The sequence below is a fragment of the Lithobates pipiens genome, unplaced genomic scaffold (genome assembly GCF_037356315.1).
Source record: "Lithobates pipiens isolate NorthernLeopardFrog02 unplaced genomic scaffold, aLitPip1_a1.2 Scaffold_1, whole genome shotgun sequence".
Lineage (NCBI taxonomy): Eukaryota > Metazoa > Chordata > Amphibia > Anura > Ranidae > Lithobates > Lithobates pipiens.
In genome coordinates, this window is record NW_027507685.1 from 53787731 (window position 1) to 53811299 (window position 23569).

The window sequence follows — 23569 nt, forward strand, 5'->3', positions numbered from 1 at the left end:
TCCACACCTTTGGTCTCCGTGACTGAACTCTTCGCTGGTTCTCTTCCTACTTATCCAACCGCACCTTTAGCGTTTCTTACAATTCTACTTCCTCCTCTCCTCTTCCTTTCTCTGTTTGGGTTCCCCAAGGTTCTGTTCTTGGACGTCTACTATTTTCAATCTACACCTCCTCCCTGGGTCAACTGATAGCCTCCCATGGCTTCCAATACCACCGCTACGCTGACGACATCCCAATCTATTTCTCTACCCCTCAGCTCACTCCCTCTGTCTCCTCACGTATCACTAATTTACTATCAGATATATCAGTCTGGATGTCACACCACTTCCTCAAACTCAATTTATCCAAAACCGAACGTAAAAAAAAATTCTCCCCCATATGCCGCTTCCCCTTCCCTTGATCTCTCTGTCAAAATCAATGGTACAACCATAAGCCCATCCCCACATGTCAAGGTTCTAGGTGTAGTCCTGGACTCTGAACTCTCCTTCAAGCAACACATCCAATCACTGTCCAAATCCTGCCGCCTCAATCTACGCAACATCTCCAAAATACGCCCTTTTCTAACCAATGACACAACAAAGCTCTTAATTCACTCGCTGGTCATCTCTCGCCTCGACTACTGCAACTCCCTTCTCATTGGCTTACCTCTACATAGTCTATGACCTCTTCAATCCATCATGAATGCCGCTGCCAGACTCATCCACCTTACCAATCGCTCTGTGTCTGCCACTCCTCTCTGTCAATCCCTCCACTGGCTTCCACCCGCCCAACAAATTAAATTCAAAATACTAACAACTACGTACAAAGCCATCCACAATTTCACCCCCAGCTACATCACTAGCCTAGTCTCTAAATACCAACCTACTCGTTTTCTTCGTTCCTTTCAAGACCTCCTGCTCTCTACCTCCCTCATCATCTCCTCCCATGCTCGCCTCCAGGACTTTTCCAAAGCCTCTCCAATCCTACAGAATGCCTAACCCCAATTTGTCCTCCTATCTCCTACTTTATTAGCTTTCAGACGATCCCTGAAAACCCTCCTGTTCTGAGAAAGCCTACCCTACCCATACCTAACAACTGTGTTTTCATTTTCTCCATCAGTTCACCTCCCACAGTTATTACCTTTTTGTTTCCACTTGACCCTCCCTTCTAGATTGTAAGCTCTAACGAGCAGGGCCCTCTGATCCCTACTGTATTGATTTGTATTGTAAGTGTACTGCAAACTGTTGCCGCTATATAAATCCTGTATAATAATAATAATAATCTCCCCAATTGGACGCAGATGGCAAAAACAAATTCGCCAGGTTTCGCCTTTAGTTATACTTCAAGTGGTAACTGCTAAGGTTGGACTCACACCGCAGGACGGAGGGGCTCACAGCAGGGGCCTGGTGCATCCCCATTCACCATTTCAGGTCTGAATTTTTGGCTGAATTCGGACCTGAAACGTACCAGAAGACGCACAGGACTGTGCAAATCACACCAGAACCAGAGATGTGTGAACCAGCTCCATAGAGTCGGTCACAATCTCCTGACATGCAAATTGGATGCGGGGAAACCAACATCCAATTCGCAGTAGTGTGAACCCAGCCTTAGTGTAATAACACATAGCTCAGTGCACTGATTAGCCCAGCCCTGTCACATGGTCCTCAATACACAAAACAACCAACAAGTTTACTTTAATCCCCATTCGTCTCCCATTAATATTAAACTGATGGTAATCTGCTCTCTCCCTCTGGGATGCAGCCAGCAAATACACTATCCCAAGTGTTACTTAAAACTGAAAAATCAAAGAAAAGCCAGCGCTTTCTGAATTGCCAGAGTAGTAACTTTTCAACATATTTCCCCTTATACCCGACTGCTCTCTTCAGTGCTGGAGGCTGAGGGAAATTCCCGCTTCTTTCAGGTATAGAGGAGCATGTGACTTATTCCATGTGACAGAGCTGAGCCAATCAGCGCTTCCACAGGAGGAGTCCGTAGCCCTGTGTAAGCTATGATACTAGTGGCTTGAAGCTTACACAGAACTTTCCCTTAGCTGTGGAGTGAAAGGAAGGAAATAATATGATGCTAATGAGGGGTAAGTTACAGTGAGCCTGTTACTGTGTCCTGAATAGGCATAGCACAGGTTCCCTTTAAAGTAAATATCGTGGGTCTTTATCACACATGTGGCAGACTTGCAAGAGTTCTGCGGTGGATTTGTGGTGATACTTCTGCCTCCTACAAGCCTGGTTTTCAATTGAACTATCATTGTATCTTTCTCTTCTTCTTGCAGGAGAGGAGGATATAAACAAACAAAATAGGGCTGCGGAAATTAACAATTAATTCCTTGATTAATCGTTAATTTTTTTGATTGATCAAAATTCTTTTGATCGGTACTACTCACCTCTCCTCCAGCTTCCGGGTCTTCAGGGAGTTCCGTCGGAGATCCGGTGACGTCACAGACATCGACGTCACCGGACTCCTCCCCCCTACCCCAAGTGCCACCTTTCGCTAACGAAGGGAAGGGGGAGGAGTCTGGTGACGTTGATGTCCATGACGTCACCGGACAGCCTGGACAGTGATGGTAAATATGGATGTGGTTAACTGGGATCATTCAGTAAGCTAAGTGTAGGCAAATTTGATAACCTCCGTTTTTAACATTGTTGTCCTTAGAGGCTGATAAGCTGTGATATTTTTGCCGTGTGGATCGCGTTGCGTTATGTGCATTATAATTAAGCGAAATTACTCGATTAAAAAAACAAAACGATTAATCGAACACAAAAATTGTAATCAGTAACAGCCCTAAAACAAAAGTGTGTGAAAAATAAAAAAAGCATAAAAAATAAAGAAAAAAATAACTAAATCAAGGTTTGCCAGGGTTAGTGTTAGGCCCCTTTCACACGATCAGCCCACTCAGATACGCCTGTCTGTTTTTCAGGTGGATCCGAGCGGACCATTCTTTGACTTCTATGGACAGGTGGATGTCAGTGGAGATGTGACACCCGCCTGCCATCCGATCCAACAAGACCCGTTTAAAACAGATATATATATATATGTTCGCCATCTGATTGGATCAGATAGGATCGGATGAAAATGGACATGCTGATGGTTTTCATCCGATCTCCCCATAGAGAACAGCTGGGCTCTGACAGGTCCGTCTCTGCACAGTGAGCAGAGACGGACCTGTCATCCCCCGCTGAGCCAGCTGAGTCCGTCCAACGGATTCGCCCCGTGTGAAAGGGGCCTTAGGGTCAAAGTAAGGTTAAAGGTCAAGTTCAGTATATTTTTGGTAGAATAAAAAAAATTTTTTTTTAATTAGTATAAGTGTCAGTTATGCCACGTACACACTACTGGACTTTCTGGCAGACTAGGTCCGATGGGATCAATCCGCACGACAATCCGATCATGTGTGGGCTAGTCCGATCCTTTTTCGAAAAAAAAATCAGACGGACCTAGAAATAGAACATGTTTCAAATCTATCCAACGGACTCAATTCCGACGGACTAAAAATCGGGAAAACGGCAGACTCAATTCCGACGGACCAAATACGACGCAAGGGCAGCTATTGGCTATTGAACTTCCTTGTTTTGTTTCGTTTACGTCATCACGTTCAAAACAAACGGACTTTCGAATGGACTTAGTGTGTGGCCAAGTCAGTTTGTTCTGAAAGTCCGTCGGAACTCCGCCGAAAGTCCATCGGGAAGATCGTCGGACCTAGTCTGCCGGAAAGTCCGGAAGTGTGTACGCGACATTAGTTTGTTTTAGGTAGGACAAAAAAAAATTCCAAATGTGCACTTGCTTCTGGGCCCTACTATGGATACAAACATCAACTGACATACTTATACAGTGCCTTGCGAAAGTATTCGGCCCCTTGAACTTTTCAACCTTTTGCCACATTTCAGGCTTCAAACATAAAGATATAAAATTAAAATTTTTTGTGAAGAATCACCAACAAGTGGGACACAATTGTGAAGTGGAACGAAATCTATTGGATATTTTAAACTTTTTTAGCAAATAAAAAACTGAAAAGTGGTGCGTGCAAAATTATTCGCCCCCTTTACTTTCAGTGCAGCAAACTCACTCCAGAAGTTCAGCGAGGATCTCTGAATGATCTAATGTTGTCCTAAATGACTGATGGTGATAAATAGAATCCACCTGTGTGTAATCAAGTCTCTGTATAAATGCACCTGCTCTGTGATAGTCTCAGGGTTCTGTTGAAAGCGCAGAGAGCATCATGAAGACCAAGGAACACACCAGGAAGGTCCATAATACTGTTGTGGAGAAGTTTAAAGCCGGATTTGGATACAAAAAGATTTCCCAAGCTTTAAACATCCCAAGGAGCACTGTGCAAGCGATCATTTTGAAATGGAAGGAGTATCAGACCACTGCAAATCTCTGAATAATTTTGCACGCCCCACTTTTCATTTTTTTATTAGTTAAAGTTTCAAAAATCCAATAGATTTCGTTCCACTTCACAATTGTGTCCCACTTGTTGGTGATTATTCACAAAAAATAAAAATTTTATATCTTTATGTTTGAAGCCTGAAATGTGGCAAAAGGTTGAAAAGTTCAAGGGGGCCGAATACTTTCGCAAGGCACTGTATGTGGTATCGCTGCAATCGTCCGGAGCAGGACAATTTTGGGTTGCTCTTTGGTGATAAATTATGGTAATAGCAAGAAATATAATTTCCCCCCTCCAGCTGTCATGTACATATGGAGGTGGCTGGTCAGGGGCGGTAGTAGAAACGCATATTGACCACCAGTGTGAGCTAAGCCTAAAGCCTCGTACACAAGGTACGATTGTTGGAAACCAAGCATCTGATTTTTGTCAAAAAGGCGTGATCCAGGATCTTGTCTTGCATACTAACGTTACACAAATTGTCGTGCCACAAACACGAAAGTAGTGACGTACTATGAGGCATTTCAGCTCTTGAGCGCCACCCTCTGGGCCGCTTCTGCTAATTTCCTGTTTGGTGAGCACTGATTCCGAGCATGCGTGTTTGTACTTTCGACTTTTGTGTGACGGATTTGTGTACTAACCATCAGAAAATCTGACGTGGAGCCGTCGTTTGCCAAAAATTTACCAACATGTCATCCAACATTTGTTGGCCGAAAATTGGAAAACAATTGTTGGAAGGAGTATACTAATGGTAAGAACTTAGGACAACAGTCTGTCAAATGACAATCCTCTTCTGATTTTCATAACGTGTGTACGAGGCTTTAGGCTAGGGCTACATTGGCAATTTTAATCTCTTCCTACTAAAAGATTGAACTATTGAGAGTTTAGTAGCTCAGTCCTGCTACTAAATTTGCTGGTGAGTTAAAGAGGAACTTCTGTCATTTTCTCAACTTTCTTTCCATCTATTAAATCTTCTGCCCTCGTTGTTTTACCTTTGGATAGTAAAACATTTTTTCATTTCTGCCAGTAAATACCTTATACGGCCCACTTTCTGTTTCTTGTCTGGTCATTAGCCTAGGCTTATGACATCATGCACCGCTCTCTCTCTTACTCTTGTGAGGGTTGGCCAGGAAGGGAGGAGTGATAAGTCATAAGAGGGTCCAATGAGAGCTGCAGAGCTGGAGGTGTGCCTCTGTGTAAATCCAGGAAGTGAACAGACAGCAGCTTCAGCTGCCCACAGTTAAAATGGCTGTAGTGGTATTAGTAGTGGAGGGAGATTTCTGCAGCATATTTGGCAAGTACAGAATCACAGTATATATAAAATACTATGCAAAGTGGTTGGAGGGAAGCTTCAGAATGGCAAAGATGTTTTTATTACAAATTATGTGAGCAGACTGCAGTTCCTCTTTAAGTGCTAGGTGTAACAAGTGATCGCTAAACAAATGGAACACATTAATCCCTATGGAGCAGGCTCTACAAGTATTCATCAGTGGCACTCAAATGGAGCATGCAAGCTTGATCGCTATTTCATTCTACTTGCTATTTCTTGGCAAGGTGTACCAGAAGCTGACACATAACTCCAAGCTCCAGAGTCCACTCTGATGTGTTTGTTTTTACACAAATGTTATTTATATAGTAAATAGAAACCTCTGACATAAACAATTCCTACTGTTTTAATTAAATAAAAATGTAACTTATGTTTTTTCCCCAAACATGCACCCCTTGTCTTTCATCTATCAAGGTTAGGTTGGTCATCAAGGACCCAGAAGTCTGGTAAAGGCTGTATCTGTAAGTTTGATTGGATGACTTAAAGCGGGAGTCCGCCGGGAGTTCCGCCATTTTTTATTTTTTTAAAGCCAGCAGCTACAAATACAGCAGCTTCTGACTTTTAAAATAAGGACATTTACCCGCCCAGCACGCCCGCGATGTCGGCACCCGAAGCCGATCTCTCGGGTGCTGCCGCCGCCATCTTAGGTATGGGAATCAGGAAGTGGAGCCTTTCAGCTTCATTTCCTGGTTCCCTACTGCGCATGCGCGAGTCGCGCTGCGCAATAAGGATGGACCCGCTGCCTCTGGGATCTGTGTGTTTCCCAGCAGGCAGCGGGGGACTTTCGGAAAAGGGGCGTAGATCTACGCCCCTTTCTGCAGAGAGCTATCCCGGAAGTGGGTGCAGATACCTGTACTGTACAGGTACCTGCACCCCCCTCCCCCCTGAAGGTGCCAATTGTGGCGCCGGAGGGGGGGAGGATTCCAATGGGTGGAAGGTCCACTTTAGGGTGGACCTCCGCTTTAAGACACCCCTCCATGTATTTCTGAGCAAGAGCTGCATTATGGTTGTAAACCAAACTGCACAGTAAGGGCATGTGTAGTCTGATCAGCATGCAACATTGGCAGAGGGACAGGTCTTCTTGGCTTATCATCAACCATCGTGGCCCTTGAGGACCATCCTGATGGTACCAGGTGCAGTACAGATGACCAGACATGACAGATGACCAGACATGACAGATGACCAGACATGACAGATGACCAGACATGACAGATGACCAGACATGACAGATGACCAGACATGACAGATGACCAGACATGACAGATGACCAGACATGACAGATGACCAGACATGACAGATGACCAGACATGACAGATGACCAGACATGACAGATGACCAGACATGACAGATGACCAGACATGACAGATGAACAGACATGACAGATAGATGAACAGACATGACAGATAGATGAACAGACATGACAGATAGATGAACAGACATGACAGATAGATGACCAGACATGACAGATGACCAGACATGACAGATGACCAGACATGACAGATGACCAGACATGACAGATGACCAGACATGACAGATGACCAGACATGACAGATGACCAGACATGATAGATGAACAGACATGACAGATAGATGAACAGACACCTGCTCTGTTAGATGCAAAGGATCTTTATTCCATTGTTTCCCCAAGCTTGTTCTAATTCCCCTTTAAATATATTTCCATCACAACACTCCATAGCTAACAAATGCACAAAATATGACATATCTGATAGCAAATTATTAAACACCCCATATATCATTGTAGTCAAACTTCCAGAATTTGTAGGAACAATCTGGGTCTTTTCAACCCTCCTAAAAATTTGTGTTCCAGGCTTAAAGAGGAACTCCACCCTTACAATAAAAAATAGAATTTGAGGGCAGTAGTTGTCTTTCAGTGCTTTGCAGTGCCTGACCGACATGTGTGTGTGGTTAGAATTTGAAGCACTGTACTCTGCATGCAAGGCCAATCATAGCACCAGATCTGAGAAAATCAGGAGCTGCTTGTGCATGCCCCAGCCAGACAGCCCTAGTGGCCCCTATTGCATCATCAGCCCCCTAGTGCCCACAGAGCATACAGTGGTTCCTACTGCACACATGCCAGCGGCCCCCTACTGCTGTGCACAGGGCATGCACCCAAGGGGGGGGGGGGAGCCATCAAAAGGGGACACAAATTATTATTATTTTTACATTATTTGGGTATAGCTTAATGTAAAGGGCAGTTTTACTTTCATGCTTTAATACTTTAATAGTAAGGAGAAGTAAAAGACTGATAAAGATGGATGAGCTCATCTCTCTGCCACTCTGCTCTGTCCTTCTATCAGCATATTCCTTCATAGCATCTGAGCACTGCTGATAGACTCTTTGTACTGCTCCTCCCTCCCCAGACTAAGCTCTGCTGTATGTACATACACTGCTTGCATTTAATAAAATGCATTGAAAGAGGAAATTCAGTCCCCTCTGTAGTGGCTCTGCTTCTCCCTCAGTGCCACGGTTATGGGCATGCACAAAGACAGTAAAGGTTTGAGACTTACCTAATAGCTGTCTTTGCGCATGCGTGGGAAACACATTGTGTGTGCACATATGGTCAGGGAAACTTGCTTGTGTGCAGATGTGTTGCAAGGCTCACAAGACAAAAACACACCTCTCACCTAGGTAAGAAATGAGGAAGTGCTGGTTTGCAGCACACATAGGTGGTAAAAATACATTTTTTTAAATAAAAACATTTACCTCCAATTGTAAAAGAGGAGCAGGAAGGAGGCGGGGCAACATGACATGTACTTTTGGGCCCTTTCCTCTTAAGGCCCCTTTCACACTGGTGGAGTCCACCAGCGGATATTCCCGCTCAGCTGGGGATCTCTGAAGTGAAGTGAACACAGACAGAGCCTGCTGTTCTTTATGGGGCTGTCAGATGGAAATGGACAGCCTGTCCACCCCAGTGTCACATGATCCCATTCGATGGACAGACAGGGAACGGATCCCCATCCATCTGGTATTATTGGACAAGATCGGTTCGGATCGAATGTCAGCGGGTGTCAGCAGACACCACATGTCCGCTGACATCTTCTGCTCCATAGAGACCAATGGGTGGTCTGATCGGGTCCGCCTGAAAAACTGACAGACGGACCTTATCAGCCCATCAGTGTGAAAGGGGTCAAAACTTTTTCTTTTTTTTTTATAGTTTTGTAGAGGGATTGGAACCCCTGTCAGTTTTTATTGCTGACTGTGCCCCTGGTAGGGAGATTCATACTCTCTATTTGTCCTGTTTACCGTCATCATCGAAAGTGAAAGTAAATGAAAATCGCACATTTTGGGTTGTCACCAGAACACTAATAGAGAGAAAATGGGGATGCTAGTTCCGGTGACCCCGGTGACACACAGGGATTCCCTCACTGGTGGGATTTCCTCTCACTCACTGCTTTGGCAATGAGACAGGAAGTGAAAGGAAATCTCCCCAATGGGACAAAGATGGCAAAAAAACTCAGTGGTTATAATCATCTCTATCCAAAAAAAAAGGTTTTGCCTTTAGTTCTACTTTATGTAACTCTTAAAAACAGAACTGCATTACTTTGTGTCTTTTATAGCTGTATCCTGTAGATCAGCTTGGAAAAAAAAAAAAACTTTCTATTAATAATAATATTTTATTTATAGTGCCCTTTTCACCAAAAGATCTCAAAGTGCTACAGGTTAAGAAAAAAAGAAAAATGAGCAATTTATACAATAAAACAAACATCTAAAAGGCACAAAAAGCTTTGCTAAAAAGAAATGTCTTAAAGTGGTGTGCCCATTAGAAAAAAAAAAATTAAAAGCCAGCGGCTACAAATACTGCAGCTGCTGACTTTTAATAATCAGACACTTATCTGTCCCAGGATTCAGCAATGCGGGGGAGCCCCGCTCGTCCTCCCCTCCGTTGGGCGGCGCCGGCATTGTAACTGTGTAACCCACTGTGCATGCGCGAGCGGCGCAGCATGCCGTGAGTGGCCGCGCAATCATCTGGGACCTGTCACGTGTCCCAGATGATTGACAAGAGGGAGGGGGCAGAGCTGAGCCCTTCCTGTGCTGAGGGGAAGTGACGTCACCAGCCCAGGCACTGAAGGAGGCCGACTACGAGGGACCCCCTAGCAACAGCCATTTAGAGGTGAGTTTAAAAAAAAAATCCAAATGTTTTTTTTTTGTTTTGTTTTTAGGAATATTAATGATTTTTTTTGTGTGCAAAATTGTAAGCCCTTTTTTTAAAACAGTCAGTGGATTGAGGAGCCCTCAAGGTGTCAGGCAGGGAATTGAACAATTCCATATACAGATGAATGAAGAGGAAAGACATTTTGGGGGGGATTGGCTACCATTCTCAGCTCCACCTATTCCTGTGTTCCCCACTTTTAGTAAATCCCCTCCAATATATCCCCCCAGTGTCTGTGTATTATCTGTCTGTACGCCTGTCAGTAACCTTTTTTACATGTAAAGAAGAGGCCAGATTAAGGCCAGGTTCACTAAAAGTGTGCATCCCTTTTGCAGAAGTGCAAGGGTGTCAATAAATCCTAATGGCACCCAATGCACCTTGCTAATGTGCATGTAAAACCACATGGCAAATCCTATGGTAACCAAGTACCATGTGTTATGGTGTGGCACACTTCAGTGGGATTTTACTAAATCTAAAGTCATTTTTGAAATGCCTACTTGCAGTATTTTTCCTTTCCATTGACAATATCTATTCATTCACAATGTGCCTTTGAATTTACTAGAAAATCAAACTACCCCAGGAAGAGTCAATGCCGTCCGAGTCCCCTCCCTCCCTCTCCTCTTATGGCAGTGTCTAGTTACTGTCTGTGTTGGCCCAGCTCCTCCACCCCTCCCTTTACTTCCTTACATAACCTTTTATGTAACTGCTGAGGGGGGAATAAAGGGGAATGCCACAGTGCAGGGGTGTCAAACTCAATTTTGTCATGGGCTGCATTAGCATCATGGTTGCCCTCAAAGGGCCTGTTGTATCTCTAAGACTAGATGTCCAGAGCACCCCCATCATCAGAAGTCAAGAGTCTCCCACCCTCCCTTACATCACAGTGCAATCCCCTTACCTTGTGCTGCTGCTAGGAAGAAGGTGGGGGCAGCAAAAAGTGCAGGATCTGGAGGAGGACCAGAGGAGGCCTGGAGTCAGCAGAATGCTGAGACCAGGGGAGGCAGAGATGAGGGGGTGCTGAGGTTGCACAGAGAGAAGCAGTATCTGTAGAAGGAGTTCTGTACTCCTCTCTGCTGCTGACTGTTGAGATGCGGGTGGGGGGGACAAGATAGTCCTCTCTGCGGCTGCAAAGAAAAGTGCAGGATCTGGGAGAGGAGTTCTGACCTCCTCTCTTGACTGCTGGGACAAGGTGTGGGCAGAGATGCTGCAGCTATATGAGAGGTATGAGGGCCACATGAAATGCCCAGGAGGGCCGGATCTGGCCCGTGCCCTTGTGTTTGACACCTGTGCCATAGTGTCACTGGAAGTTCTGAGCCTGCTGATGTCATATCCAAGATAGCAGAGCCCAGCAGCAGGACTTTTGGATGACTACACAGGGGAGGCATTTTACAGGCAAATAACAGGCATAGGAGCTCCTTTAAATGGCAATCAATGTGTGCATTTACATGTATTTGTAATGAATTTTTTGGCTTTATTTGTTTTTATCATGTTGCGTTTACAGCACATGTGTTTGTGGTGCATTTCGGTGCAAACAAATGCAGCAAGCTGTACTTTTATGAAATGCACATGAAAGCACCACAATGGTGTCAATTTCTAAAATAAATTAAATAAATTGCATATTTTATACGAGTCCTACACACACATACATTATTTCAGTTATTACTATTATGTTCTTGCATACTTATTCATACTGCATTTAAAAACTTTAACTGTTTGAACAATTCCTAAAAGATGGTAAACGCACAAATAATCGCCTTGTAACATGTTGGAATAAATGAATGGCATGGTGACCGGGTCGCTTTAACCAAGGAGGGCTGACAGCGTGCCAGAGTCCATTTCACAAGTCATGATATTGCCTATGACATCATCAACACCCATTCCTGGGGGGAAAGTTTTCAGTGGGCCAGAGTCCATTTCACAAGTCATGATATTGTATGACATCATCAACACCTGTTCCTGAGGAAATACTTTTCAGTGTGCCAGAGTCCAGTTCACAAGTCATGACACCACCTATGACATCATCAACTCCTATTCCTGGGGAAATAGTTTTCAGTGTGCCAGAGTCCAGTTCACAAGACATGACATCACCTATGACATCATCAACACCTATTCCTGGGGGAAATAGTTTTCAGTGTGCCAGAATCCAGTTCACAAATGATGACATCACCTATGACATCATCAACACCTATTCCTGGGGAAATAGTGGGGGTGATGTGAGGGATCTGTGACATAACCGAGGGTCAGTCCCCTTCCAGCATCTGATCACACAGAGCTCCATGTCTCAGCAGGGTGTGGCTTCCATCAAATAGCAACAACAAAGCTGTCAGCCTGCAATAGGGGACAGCATGGTCCTAGCAGGGACCCCATCAGCCATCGCACTCAGCTAGAAGGCTGCACTCATCTCACAGGTCCCAACCACAGCACATGACAAACTTCCTGTACGATGAGTGTGGCCGCATGTCCCCAGGGTGGGGGCCCCATCTATACTGCTTGCATGCTGCACTTACCAGGATAACGGATCCCCGGACTGCTTCCAATACACTCTGTCTGAGCTCTGCTGCTGTGCCCGGCTTGCTGAGCCTCTTGGTGAATTTCCTGACTTCTGCCATGCTGGGTGTACATGGAGGAGTCTGTGTGTGTCTGAGGATAGTGACAGTCCGGACTGATCTTCTCCTCCGCCCCTCCTCCTCCTCCTCCTCCTCCTCCTCCTTCATCACTAGGATCGCTCATCACACAGCCCAGATCACTACACATCCTGTACACAACCTCTACCCCCATCCATCCCACACATCACACAACATTACCCAGCACTGCAAGGGTTAAGCACATGGAACTTTACTGGCTTTCAGAAAAATTCAAAGTCAGCAGCTACAAATGCTGTAACCTCCCTGGTCCACACCAGTGGAAAGTCGCAGGTCAGTGCGATTTGGATCTGCGATTTCATTGCGGCTTGCGACTTCATCTAACAAAAGTCAATGCAAGAGGCAATCAAATCACAAAAAAGTCACGCAGGAACCTTTTTCAGCCTTCGGTCACACAGAATTCAAATCGTGCAACTTCGCCACGATTTCTAAGCCACGTGTCAGCGTGACATCAGGTGCGACTTGAAAGGCATTTGTGTGACTTCATGCACAGATGTCTGCAAGGTGCACCTGAACTTGCAAAAAGTAGTGCAAGAACTACTTTCAAAATCGGTGCAACTCCGATGGAATCAGAGTTGCCCTGATTTGGCAGCTTCAATTGCGGACAATAGGGTGTGCCTTGTCATGTGTTTTGAAATGTTTAAATCGCATGACAAGTCGAACTGGTGGCTTATAGCGTTAACCCCCAACAGTAAAATCAGTCTGTATATGCAGTTAGGCTAGGTTTCCACTAGGGCGACTTTTCATGCGATTTGGGACTGAAAAGTCGCATGACAAGTTGTACCCCATGATTTCCAATGAGTACCGTTCATATCTGTGCAATTTCAAGACGCAGCAACTTCTGAAGCCTTAGGCTTCAGTTTCCACTATTGCGACTCCAAACTCATGCGATTTACAGAGTGACTCTGCAAAGCGATTTTTTGAAGCAATGTCATGCAACTGGGGAGAACCATGGGAGAAAAAGTTGCACCAAACTCAGTACAAAGTAGTAAAACAAACTTTTTTGGAGTCGCACCAATTAGAACGTGGACCATTGAAATACATGGATTTTGACTTGTCATGCAACTTCTCATGTGTCAAGTCACACAACAACTCACAGTAGTGAAAAGAGAGCCTAAAGCATGCATGTTACACTCACTGTGGAATCTAAGGGGTTATGCCTCTGCATTGTGTAACAAGGCTGTCTGATCCGGTCTTCTCTGATCCTCCCCTTCTTCCACAGTCCCCAATCCATCTGCTTATAAAACAGAGCCTTGGAGGCATATGACACATGCTCAGTTTGGTGTATTGCTAGAGGGCTTTTCTTTTCAAGAGGGTGCACATAATCAGCACAGGGCTAATCAGCACTGTCCAGAGGGTCAGGGGTCATGCAGCCTCATAGGACAGTCAGAGCAGAATGAAAACTCCTCCTATAAGCTTTAACCAGACATAGAAGTCACAAGACTGTTCTAACTGCTGATGGGAAAAGGTATTTAGCAATAGTGATGGCCGAACGGTTCGCCCGGCGGTCGTTTCGCGGCGAATTTCCGACTTTCGCCGTCCGCGGGTTCGAACGCCTTTTTCCGTCGTTCGCCCCGGCGGACTTACGTGTTTAATGTATACAAGAACTTTAACCTTTCGTGACACGTTTATCATGTGTTACAGGACAACCAATTGAGACATGACAGCTCATGGACACTTGGACATTCCCCCTAACCTATAAATACACCCGATCCGGTGGCCATTTTACATTCTTTCTTCTGTCACTGTAGGGAAAGGATCCTGTGTGGAGTAGGGACAGAGAAAACGCTAGCTATTTGGTACACAAAAGTTCTTTTCAGGACTGGTATAGGTGTTAGGTCAGCAGCCTGAGTTTCTTTTGTCAGTTTAGATAAAGGGACAGAGCGCTGTATGCTGCTATTTTAGGGACAGCTCAGCCAGATTAGTCTTTCTTCATCATCATCATCATCATCATCATTAGCTGTTACTATCAGGTCCACAAAAGAGCTGTTCCAGCTAATCGTTCCAGCCTACTCTTTTTTGCCAATTTGTATAGGGACAGGCAGGAAGCAGTGTGTCAGGCAGTGAGGATAATTTTAAAGACTTGCTGTTACTATTAGTTCCACAAAGGTTCTTTTCAGGACTGGTATCAGTGGTACGGTAATAGGCTTGTACACGTATAATATTCTTTCTTCCAAATATAGAAAGAATATTATACTTGACTGCTGCCCTTCTGCTGCAGTCTGCTAATCATTCACAACTCACTTGTTCCACAAAGCTCTTTATCAGGACTGGTAACTTGGTCTGTCTAGGGTGCTACGGTACATAGGCTTGGGTGCGGTACAGTCTGCTGTTCTGTAAGGACCGCTATCGGTCCACAATACATAGGGTTGCCGTGCACTACTGCTGACCGCTGCCCTATACTGCAGCAGTCCTTCAGCGGTATAGGGACTGACGCACAGTCTGCTAAACACTAATACACAACCTGCTTGGTCCACAAAAGTTCTTATAAGGACTGGTAACTTGGTATAGGGTGCTACGGTACATAGGCCTGAGTGCAGTACAGTCTGCTGTTCTGTAAGGACCGCTATCGGTCCACAATACATAGGGTTGCCGTGCACTACTGCTGACCGCTGCCCTATACTGCAGCAGTCCTTCATTGGTATAGGGACTGACGTACAGTCTGCTAATCACTAACACACAACCTGCTTGGTCCACAAAAGTTCTTATAAGGACTGGTAACTTGGTATAGGGTGCTACGGTACATAGGCCTGAGTGCAGTACAGTCTGCTGTTCTGTAAGGACCGCTATCGGTCCACAATACATAGGGTTGCCGTGCACTACTGCTGACCGCTGCCCTATACTGCAGCAGTCCTTCATTGGTATAGGGACTGACGTACAGTCTGCTAATCACTAACACACAACCTGCTTGGTCCACAAAAGTTCTTATAAGGACTGGTAACTTGGTATAGGGTGCTACGGTACATAGGCCTGAGTGCGTTACAGTCTGCTGTTCTGTAAGGACCGCTATCGGTCCACAATACATAGGGTTGCCGTGCACTACTGCTGACCGCTGCCCTATACTGCAGCAGTCCTTCAGCGGTATAGGGACTGACGCACAGTCTGCTAAACACTAACACACAACCTGCTTGGTCCACAAAAGTTTTTATAAGGACTGGTAACTTGGTATAGGGTGCTACGGTACATAGGCCTGAGTGCAGTACAGTCTGCTGTTCTGTAAGGACCGCTATCGGTCCACAATACATAGGGTTGCCGTGCACTACTGCTGACCGCTGCCCTATACTGCAGCAGTCCTTCATTGGTATAGGGACTGACGTACAGTCTGCTAATCACTAACACACAACCTGCTTGGTCCACAAAAGTTCTTATAAGGACTGGTAACTTGGTATAGGGTGCTACGGTACATAGGCCTGAGTGCGTTACAGTCTGCTGTTCTGTAAGGACCGCTATCGGTCCACAATACATAGGGTTGCCGTGCACTACTGCTGACCGCTGCCCTATACTGCAGCAGTCCTTCATTGGTATAGGGACTGACGTACAGTCTGCTAATCACTAACACACAACCTGCTTGTTCCACAAAAGTTCTTATAAGGACTGGTAACTTGGTATAGGGTGCTACGGTACATAGGCTTGAGTGCGGTACAGTCTGCTGTTCTGTAAGGACCGCTATCGGTCCACAATAGATAGGGTTGACGTGCACCACTGCTGACCGCTGCCCTATACTGCAGCAGTCCTTCAGCGGTATAGGGACTGACGTACAGTCTGCTAAACACTAATACACAACCTGCTTGGTCCACAAAAGTTCTTATAAGGACTGGTAACTTGGTATAGGGTGCTACGGTACATAGGCTTGAGTGCGGTACAGTCTGCTGTTCTGTAAGGACCGCTATCGGTCCACAATAGATAGGGTTGACGTGCACCACTGCTGACCGCTGCCCTATACTGCAGCAGTCCTTCAGCGGTATAGGGACTGACGTACAGTCTGCTAAACACTAATACACAACCTGCTTGGTCCACAAAAGTTCTTATAAGGACTGGTAACTTGGTATAGGGTGCTACGGTACATAGGCTTGAGTGCGGTACAGTCTGCTGTTCTGTAAGGACCGCTATCGGTCCACAATAGATAGGGTTGACGTGCACCACTGCTGACCGCTGCCCTATACTGCAGCAGTCCTTCAGCGGTATAGGGACTGACGTACAGTCTGCTAAACACTAATACACAACCTGCTTGGTCCACAAAAGTTCTTATAAGGACTGGTAACTTGGTATAGGGTGCTACGGTACATAGGCTTGAGTGCGGTACAGTCTGCTGTTCTGTAAGGACCGCTATCGGTCCACAATAGATAGGGTTGACGTGCACCACTGCTGACCGCTCACCTATACTGCAGCAGTCCTTCAGCGGTATAGGGACTAAGAGTTTTGTCACAGGGTCATTTAAAAAATGACATGCAGAGGAAGAGGCAGGCCCTTCCGCAGGGGTGGTAGGGGTAGGGCAGGAGCAACAGGCTTGAGCCAAAGTGGGAAGTTGCAGAAGGTGCGTTCAATTACTTTAAAGGATGCACCAGACTTGGTTGAGTGGCTCGCTCAGCCTTACTCTTCTGCACCCTCCTCATCCTCTCGATCTGCACCCTCTTCTTCACTCTCTGCTATGTGCACCCCCAAAGACACTACCACCAACAACACGACCACCACCACCACCACCACATACCTTCCGCTTGAGTCACTGGAATTATTTTCCGATCCATATCAAGAGGACATTTCTGATGCGCAGCCACTCTTGGTATTGGATCAGGAAGAGGAGGTAGCAACAAGCGCTACTCAGCAGTCTGACGCCAGTACCCAGATCAGCCCAAGGAGGAGGTTGGTCCCCGGTGTTGCTGCCTACTCTACTTATAGCGGTGGGGAAGGTGACGTTGATGATGACGTGTCTAGTGATGTCACGTGGGTGCCCACAAGAGAGGAAGAGGAGGGGAGTTCAGAGGGAGATATGGACCAGCAGATAGGGAGGAGAAGCAGCAATGACTTACATTGCACAGCAGGGACAAAGCAGACTGCAAATGTATCAGGAGCGAGTCATCGACCATGTACGGTCACATCTGGCGCTCCCAGGACACCGGCACATGGCTCCGCAGTGTGGGCTTTTTTTAACGTGTCCGCTGCTGACAATAGCGTTGCCATCTGCAATCTTTGCAGTCAACGCGTTAGTCGCGGTAAGCCCAATACTCACCTAGGGACGACCGCCTTAAGAAGGCACATGAGCAGCCATCACCGAGCCCAGTGGGAGCAACGGAACACACAAAGCCACACTGCAGGCTCTCACCGTCCAGCCTCGTCTTCTACTTCTCCTTCTCCTCTCTCCTCACAATTGTCCTCCACTCCACCTTCCATCACGCCAAGCTCACATTTTTCTGCAAAAAGGCAGGCTTCCGTGGGCCTAATGTTTGAGCGTAAAAAAATGATGACGCCGGATAACCCTCTTGCCCAACGGTTGGCGGCTGGCTTGTCAGAACTCATAGCCCGCCAACTACTGCCATATAAACTGGTGGACTCGGAGGCCTTTCGCAAATTTGTGGCCATTGGAACACCACAATGGAAGGTCCCAGGAAGGAAGTATTTCTCAGAGAAGGGCATCCCAGAGCTATATGGCCATGTTCAGCGGCAAGTGAATGTATCTCTGGCACACAGTGTCGGTGCCAAGATACATCTGACCACAGACACGTGGTCTAGCAAACACGGGCAGGGAAGGTATATCAGTTTTACTGCCCACTGGGTGAACCTTCTGACGGCCGTCAAGCATGTAACCCGTGGCACCCGTGTAGATTTGGTTTTACCGCCACGGATTGCATGCAGGCCTGACTCTTCTTCTCCTCCTCCTACTCCATCCTCCTCCCTCTCCTCCTCAGCTGCCTCCTCCTTTTCCGCTGCTAGCGTCTCTTCCACTGCACCGCCCAAGCTCCCCAGAACCTATTCCACATGCCAGGTGAGACGTTGCCATGCCGTGCTGCGTCTGTTGTGCCTGGAAGCAAAGAGCCACACTGGCCCGGCACTCCTTTCAGCTTTGCGTTCACAGGCAGATGAGTGGCTAACACCGCTCAATTTGACAGTTGGTAAAGTGGTGTGTGACAACGGTGCCAATCTGCTTAGCGCATTGAAACAGGGCAAAATCACGCACGTGCCGTGCATGGCACACGTCTTAAACTTGGTCGTGCAGCGATTCCTTGTCAAATACCCTGGGGTCCAGGACATCTTGCGGCAGGCAAGGAAAATCTCGGCCCATTTCAGAAGATCTTACACGGCCATGGCTCGCCTTGCTGACATTCAGCGGCGACACCATCTGCCGGTCAGACGTCTTATTTGCGATTGCCCGACGCGATGGAACTCAACCTTCTATATGCTTGATAGGCTGCTCCAGCAGAAACGTGCAGTTAACGTCTACCTGTATGAACTCTGCGAAAGAAACGGTTCTGGGGAGCTGGGTTTTTTTTCACCGCGCCAGTGGCTGCTCATGCGCGACACATGCAGACTTCTGCGGCCATTTGAGGAGATCACCAAACTGGTCAGTCGCAGCCATGGCGCCATCAGTGACATGGTACCTTATGCCTTCTTTCTGGAGCGTGCATTGCGTCGTGTCATTGATCAGGCTGTGGAGGAGCAGGAGCGGGAAGATGAGGAAGTCGCAATGCTGGATGAATTCCCAGGGGGGGCTACTCTATCTGAGACAAGTCAACAACAGGAGTCTGATGAGGAGTCAGAGGAGGATGGTGCCGGGGCGGATGAGCAGGAGCAAGAAGAGCATGCTTTAAACCTTTCTGGGATCCCTGTTGTGCGAGGATGGGGAGAGGAGAATGAAGAGGACGACATTATCCTGGATGATGAGCAGGAGCCAGGCCACCACACCGCTTCCACTTTAGTGCAAATGGGGGCCTTCATGCTCCAGTGTTTTAATAGGGACCCCCGTATAAAAAGCATGAGGGTCAAGGACCAGTACTGGGTGGCAACGTACTTAGACCCCCGGTACAAACACAAAATGGCGGAAATGTTACCGCCGTCGCAGAGGGCTGTCAGAATGCAGCACTTCCAGGCCTTGCTTCGAGAAATGCTGCATTCTGCTTTTGCGTGCGCTGGCAGAGGAGCAATTCCCACTCCCAGAGAAGGATTTGCGGGTACCAATCCAACAGCGCCTGCAAGAAGAGGCCGGTTTGAAGATGTGTTGGTGACTTCGGATATGAGGTCATTCTTTCAGCCGACCCATCGACAGGTGTCATCCGGATCCAGCATCAGGGAACGCCTAGACCGTCAGGTGTCCGACTACATTGGGTTAACGGCCGATGTGGACGCTCTGAGGAGTGATGAACCCCTAGACTACTGGGTGGGCAGGCTTGACCTCTGGCCAGAGCTTGCCCAATTTGCAATCGAACTGTTGGCTTGCCCCTCATCCAGTGTCCTGTCCGAAAGGACGTTCAGCGCAGCAGGGGGGATTGTGACCGATAAGCGTACTCGCCTAGCTCACCACAGTGTTAACTACCTCACATTTCTAAAAATGAATGAGGCATGGATCTCGGAGGAATTCAACACATGTGATCAGTAGACCATGTATATGTCTATAAACAATTTTTGGAATCAAGCACACAGACCTTCTTAATTCATTTGGCTCACTTCCCTGACCCAAAAAAGCACACCGTACTATATGCCCCTACCCTCCTCTTTGAAGAGGTTGAGCGGTGTCATATTTCTACTGGGGCTGCTTATTATGAGGGGTTCCCACCATCCCTGTGCTGTGCTGACTTCCTCCTGGGTGTTCTTATTATGAGGGGCTCCCACCATCCCTGTGCTGTGCTGACTTCCTCCTGGGGGTTCTTATTATGAGGGGATCACACCATCCCTGTGCTGTGCTGACTTCCTCCTGGGGCTGCTTACGGTGCTGCTGTCAGCGCTGTATGTCACGGAGCTGCTGTCAGCGCTGTATGTCACGGAGCTGCTGTCAGCGCTGTATGTCACGGAGCTGCTGTCAGCGCTGTATGTCACGGAGCTGCTGTCAGCGCTGTATGTCACGGAGCTGCTGTCAGCGCTGTATGTCACGGAGCTGCTGTCAGCGCTGTATGTCACGGAGCTGCTGTCAGCGCTGTATGTCACGGAGCTGCTGTCAGCGCTGTATGTCACGGTGCTGCTGTCAGCGCTGTATGTCACGGAGCTGCTGTCAGCGCTGTATGTCACGGAGCTGCTGTCAGTGCTGTATGACACGGAGCTGCTGTCAGCGCTGTATGTCACGGAGCTGCTGTCAGCGCTGTATGTCACGGAGCTGCTGTCAGCGCTGTATGTCACGGTGCTGCTGTCAGCGCTGTATGTCACGGAGCTGCTGTCAGCGCTGTATGTCACGGAGCTGCTGTCAGCGCTGTATGTCACGGAGCTGCTGTCAGCGCTGTATGTCACGGAGCTGCTGTCAGCGCTGTATGTCACGGAAGCTGCTGTCAGCGCTGTATGTCACGGTGCTGATGTCAGTGCTCTGTATTACGGTGCTGCTGTCAGTGCTCTGTATCTCCTGCACCCTCTTGTTTGCCTACCCTGGTCCCTGACCTTCCCTCTCCTCCATTGCCTTCATTAGCTCCATAGTCCTGAATTGTCAGAACAATTTCCCAAATAAAAAAAAAATGCTTGTAGTTATCGATCCCAAATTCACCTCATACATGTATTATGCTATTGTCCAGGTGGTGGGACTACGTGCTACCCCCTAATAATTACCCCGTGGCCGCAAATTCGACCTAAAGGTTTGCGAAATTCGCCTCCCATTGAAGTCAATGGAGCCCGCGGCGAACGGTCGTTTTCGCGAACGTTTGTGTCCGTTCGCGTTTCGCGTTCGCGAAACGTCCCGTCGGAAGTTCGTCCATCACTATTTAGCAATTCATATTTACTAAAATAATTGAATTTCCATGTTCTGTGTACTGTGGGAGACCAGATATAGTGAATGCAGGGTCCTGGGTTTAGTGACACTTTAACCACTTCAATCCCGGAAGGATTTACCCCGTTAATGATCAGGCCATTTTTTGTGACACAGTACTGTGTTGCTTTAACTGACAATTGTACGGTCATGCGATGTTGTATCCGAACAACATGTATTTCCTTTTTTTCCCCATATATAGAGCTTTCTTTTGGTGGTATTTGATCACCTCTGTGGTTTTTATTTTTTGGGCTATAAGCAAAAAAAAGAGCAACAATTATGAAAAAAAACCCAATATTTTTTACTTTCTGCTATAATACATATCCCAAAAATAAATAAATTTATATATATATATATATATATATATATATATATATATATATATATATATATATATATATATATATATATATATATATATATATATATATATATATATATATATATATATATATATATATATATATAAAACAAATGCATTCATCAGTTTAGGCCAATATATATTCTGCTACATATCTTTGGTTTGTGCAAAAGTTATAGTGTATACAAAATAGAGGAAAGATTTAGGGACTTTTTATTTTTATTTTTCTTTATTGTTTTTACTAGTAATGGTGGCGATCTGAGATTTTTAGCAGGACTGTTACATTGCGGCAGACAATACAGCGATCAGTGCTATAAAAATGCACTAATCACTGTATAAATAACACTGGCAGGGAAGGGGTTAACACTAGGGGGTGATTAAGGAGTTAATTGTCCCCTAGGGAGATGTTTCTAACTGTATGGGGGACGGACTGACCGGGAGAAGCGAGAGATCACTGTTCCTGATTATTAGGAACAGCTGATCTCTCTCTCTCCTCCCGTCTGAACAGAGATCCACGTTATTTACGAAGGCAGATCCCTGTTCTACCTTGCTTTCCCATGATCGTGGGTTGCCGGTGGACCTTTAAGAGCCGGTTCACACAGGGGCAACACGACTTCCAACGCGACTTTTGTAGGCAACTTGGACATGACTTGTCAACACGACTTGGGGCCAGGGCCGTTTTTAAGGCAGGGCAAAAGGGGCAGCTGCCCTGGGCCCTGTCATTGTTGTGGGGCCCAAAGCAGCTGCCCAATACTTGCCAACTATCCTGGTTTCAATTCCCTTGTCCCTTGAGATTTTATTCCTGTGCTGTGTCCCAAATATCTCAGTGTGAAGTGCTGCTACTAATGCTGCCCAACTCTGCCCTATTGTTGTGTACAGATGACTCACCTGTAGACCCTGTGTTTACATGTAAATTACCGGAATTCATATATAAATAGTGGGCATTGATATGTGTATCATGACCCCCTGAGGTCATAGCCACAGTAATCTCTAGCAACCAACTCAACAAGCAGAAATCATGTGCTGTAACCTCTAGCAACTAATCAGTGAGCCATAATGTGTGCTGTAACCTCTAGCAACCAGTCAGTGAACGGTAATGACACACTGTAACCTCTGGCAACCAATCACAATAGCTGCCTGATCTGATTCAGTAAACTGATTTTGAGTCTAGCTGCTATTTCTTGTATGTCTCAGAGCAGGTGGAGAGCGAAACTGCATGGATGGGCCCAAAGAAAAGTTTTGCCCAGGGTCCAATCAATATTAAAGACGGCCCTGCTTGGAGCGACTTACAACACGACTTTAAGTGTTTGTGGGATGCCAGACAGACAGGTGTATGGGAAGCGTGACAAGCTGCAAATCACCCAAAAAAAGAAATGATGTCCCTTAGTGTGTGCAGGGCGCCAGACACCGCTGCTAAGGGAAGCATGACGTGTTTGTATTCATGTGATTGCAAACAAGAAGCTCTATTGGCTTCCCTTATGAAAGTCCTCGGGGTGATGAACTCTGCGGCCTGAACACTCCCTCTATCACTCTTCCCTGCTGTCGTGTGTGATGGCGGGTCCTGTGCCTTAACTTCCGGTTTCTCCAACTCATACCCGCAGCTCTGAAGGTAGATGACAGGTGACTTGTGTGAGCGCCATGAGTACTGGGGGAGGGGGTACAGCTTATGTAAAGGGGGGCTCTGAACTTAGGTGACATCTAATGTAAAGAATGGACTCTGATCTGATGGTGACATCTAATGTAAAGGAGGACTCTGATGCTGACATC

The 23569-nt window shown here is 46.5% G+C and overlaps 1 protein-coding gene across 2 annotated transcripts in view; it reads right to left on the reverse strand.

The window, feature by feature from the left end:
- The window catches only part of DOCK11 (dedicator of cytokinesis 11), a 551771-nt gene extending 539235 nt beyond the window's left edge, over nucleotides 1-12536 (reverse strand). For both annotated transcript variants that reach the window (XM_077493986.1, XM_077493985.1), the window contains exon 1: nucleotides 12372-12536. In XM_077493986.1, the coding sequence (XP_077350112.1) occupies nucleotides 12372-12473 (102 nt within the window). In that variant the 5' untranslated portion in view covers nucleotides 12474-12536. The remainder of the gene's footprint in view (nucleotides 1-12371) is intronic.
- Nucleotides 12537-23569: the final 11033 nt, after the last annotated feature.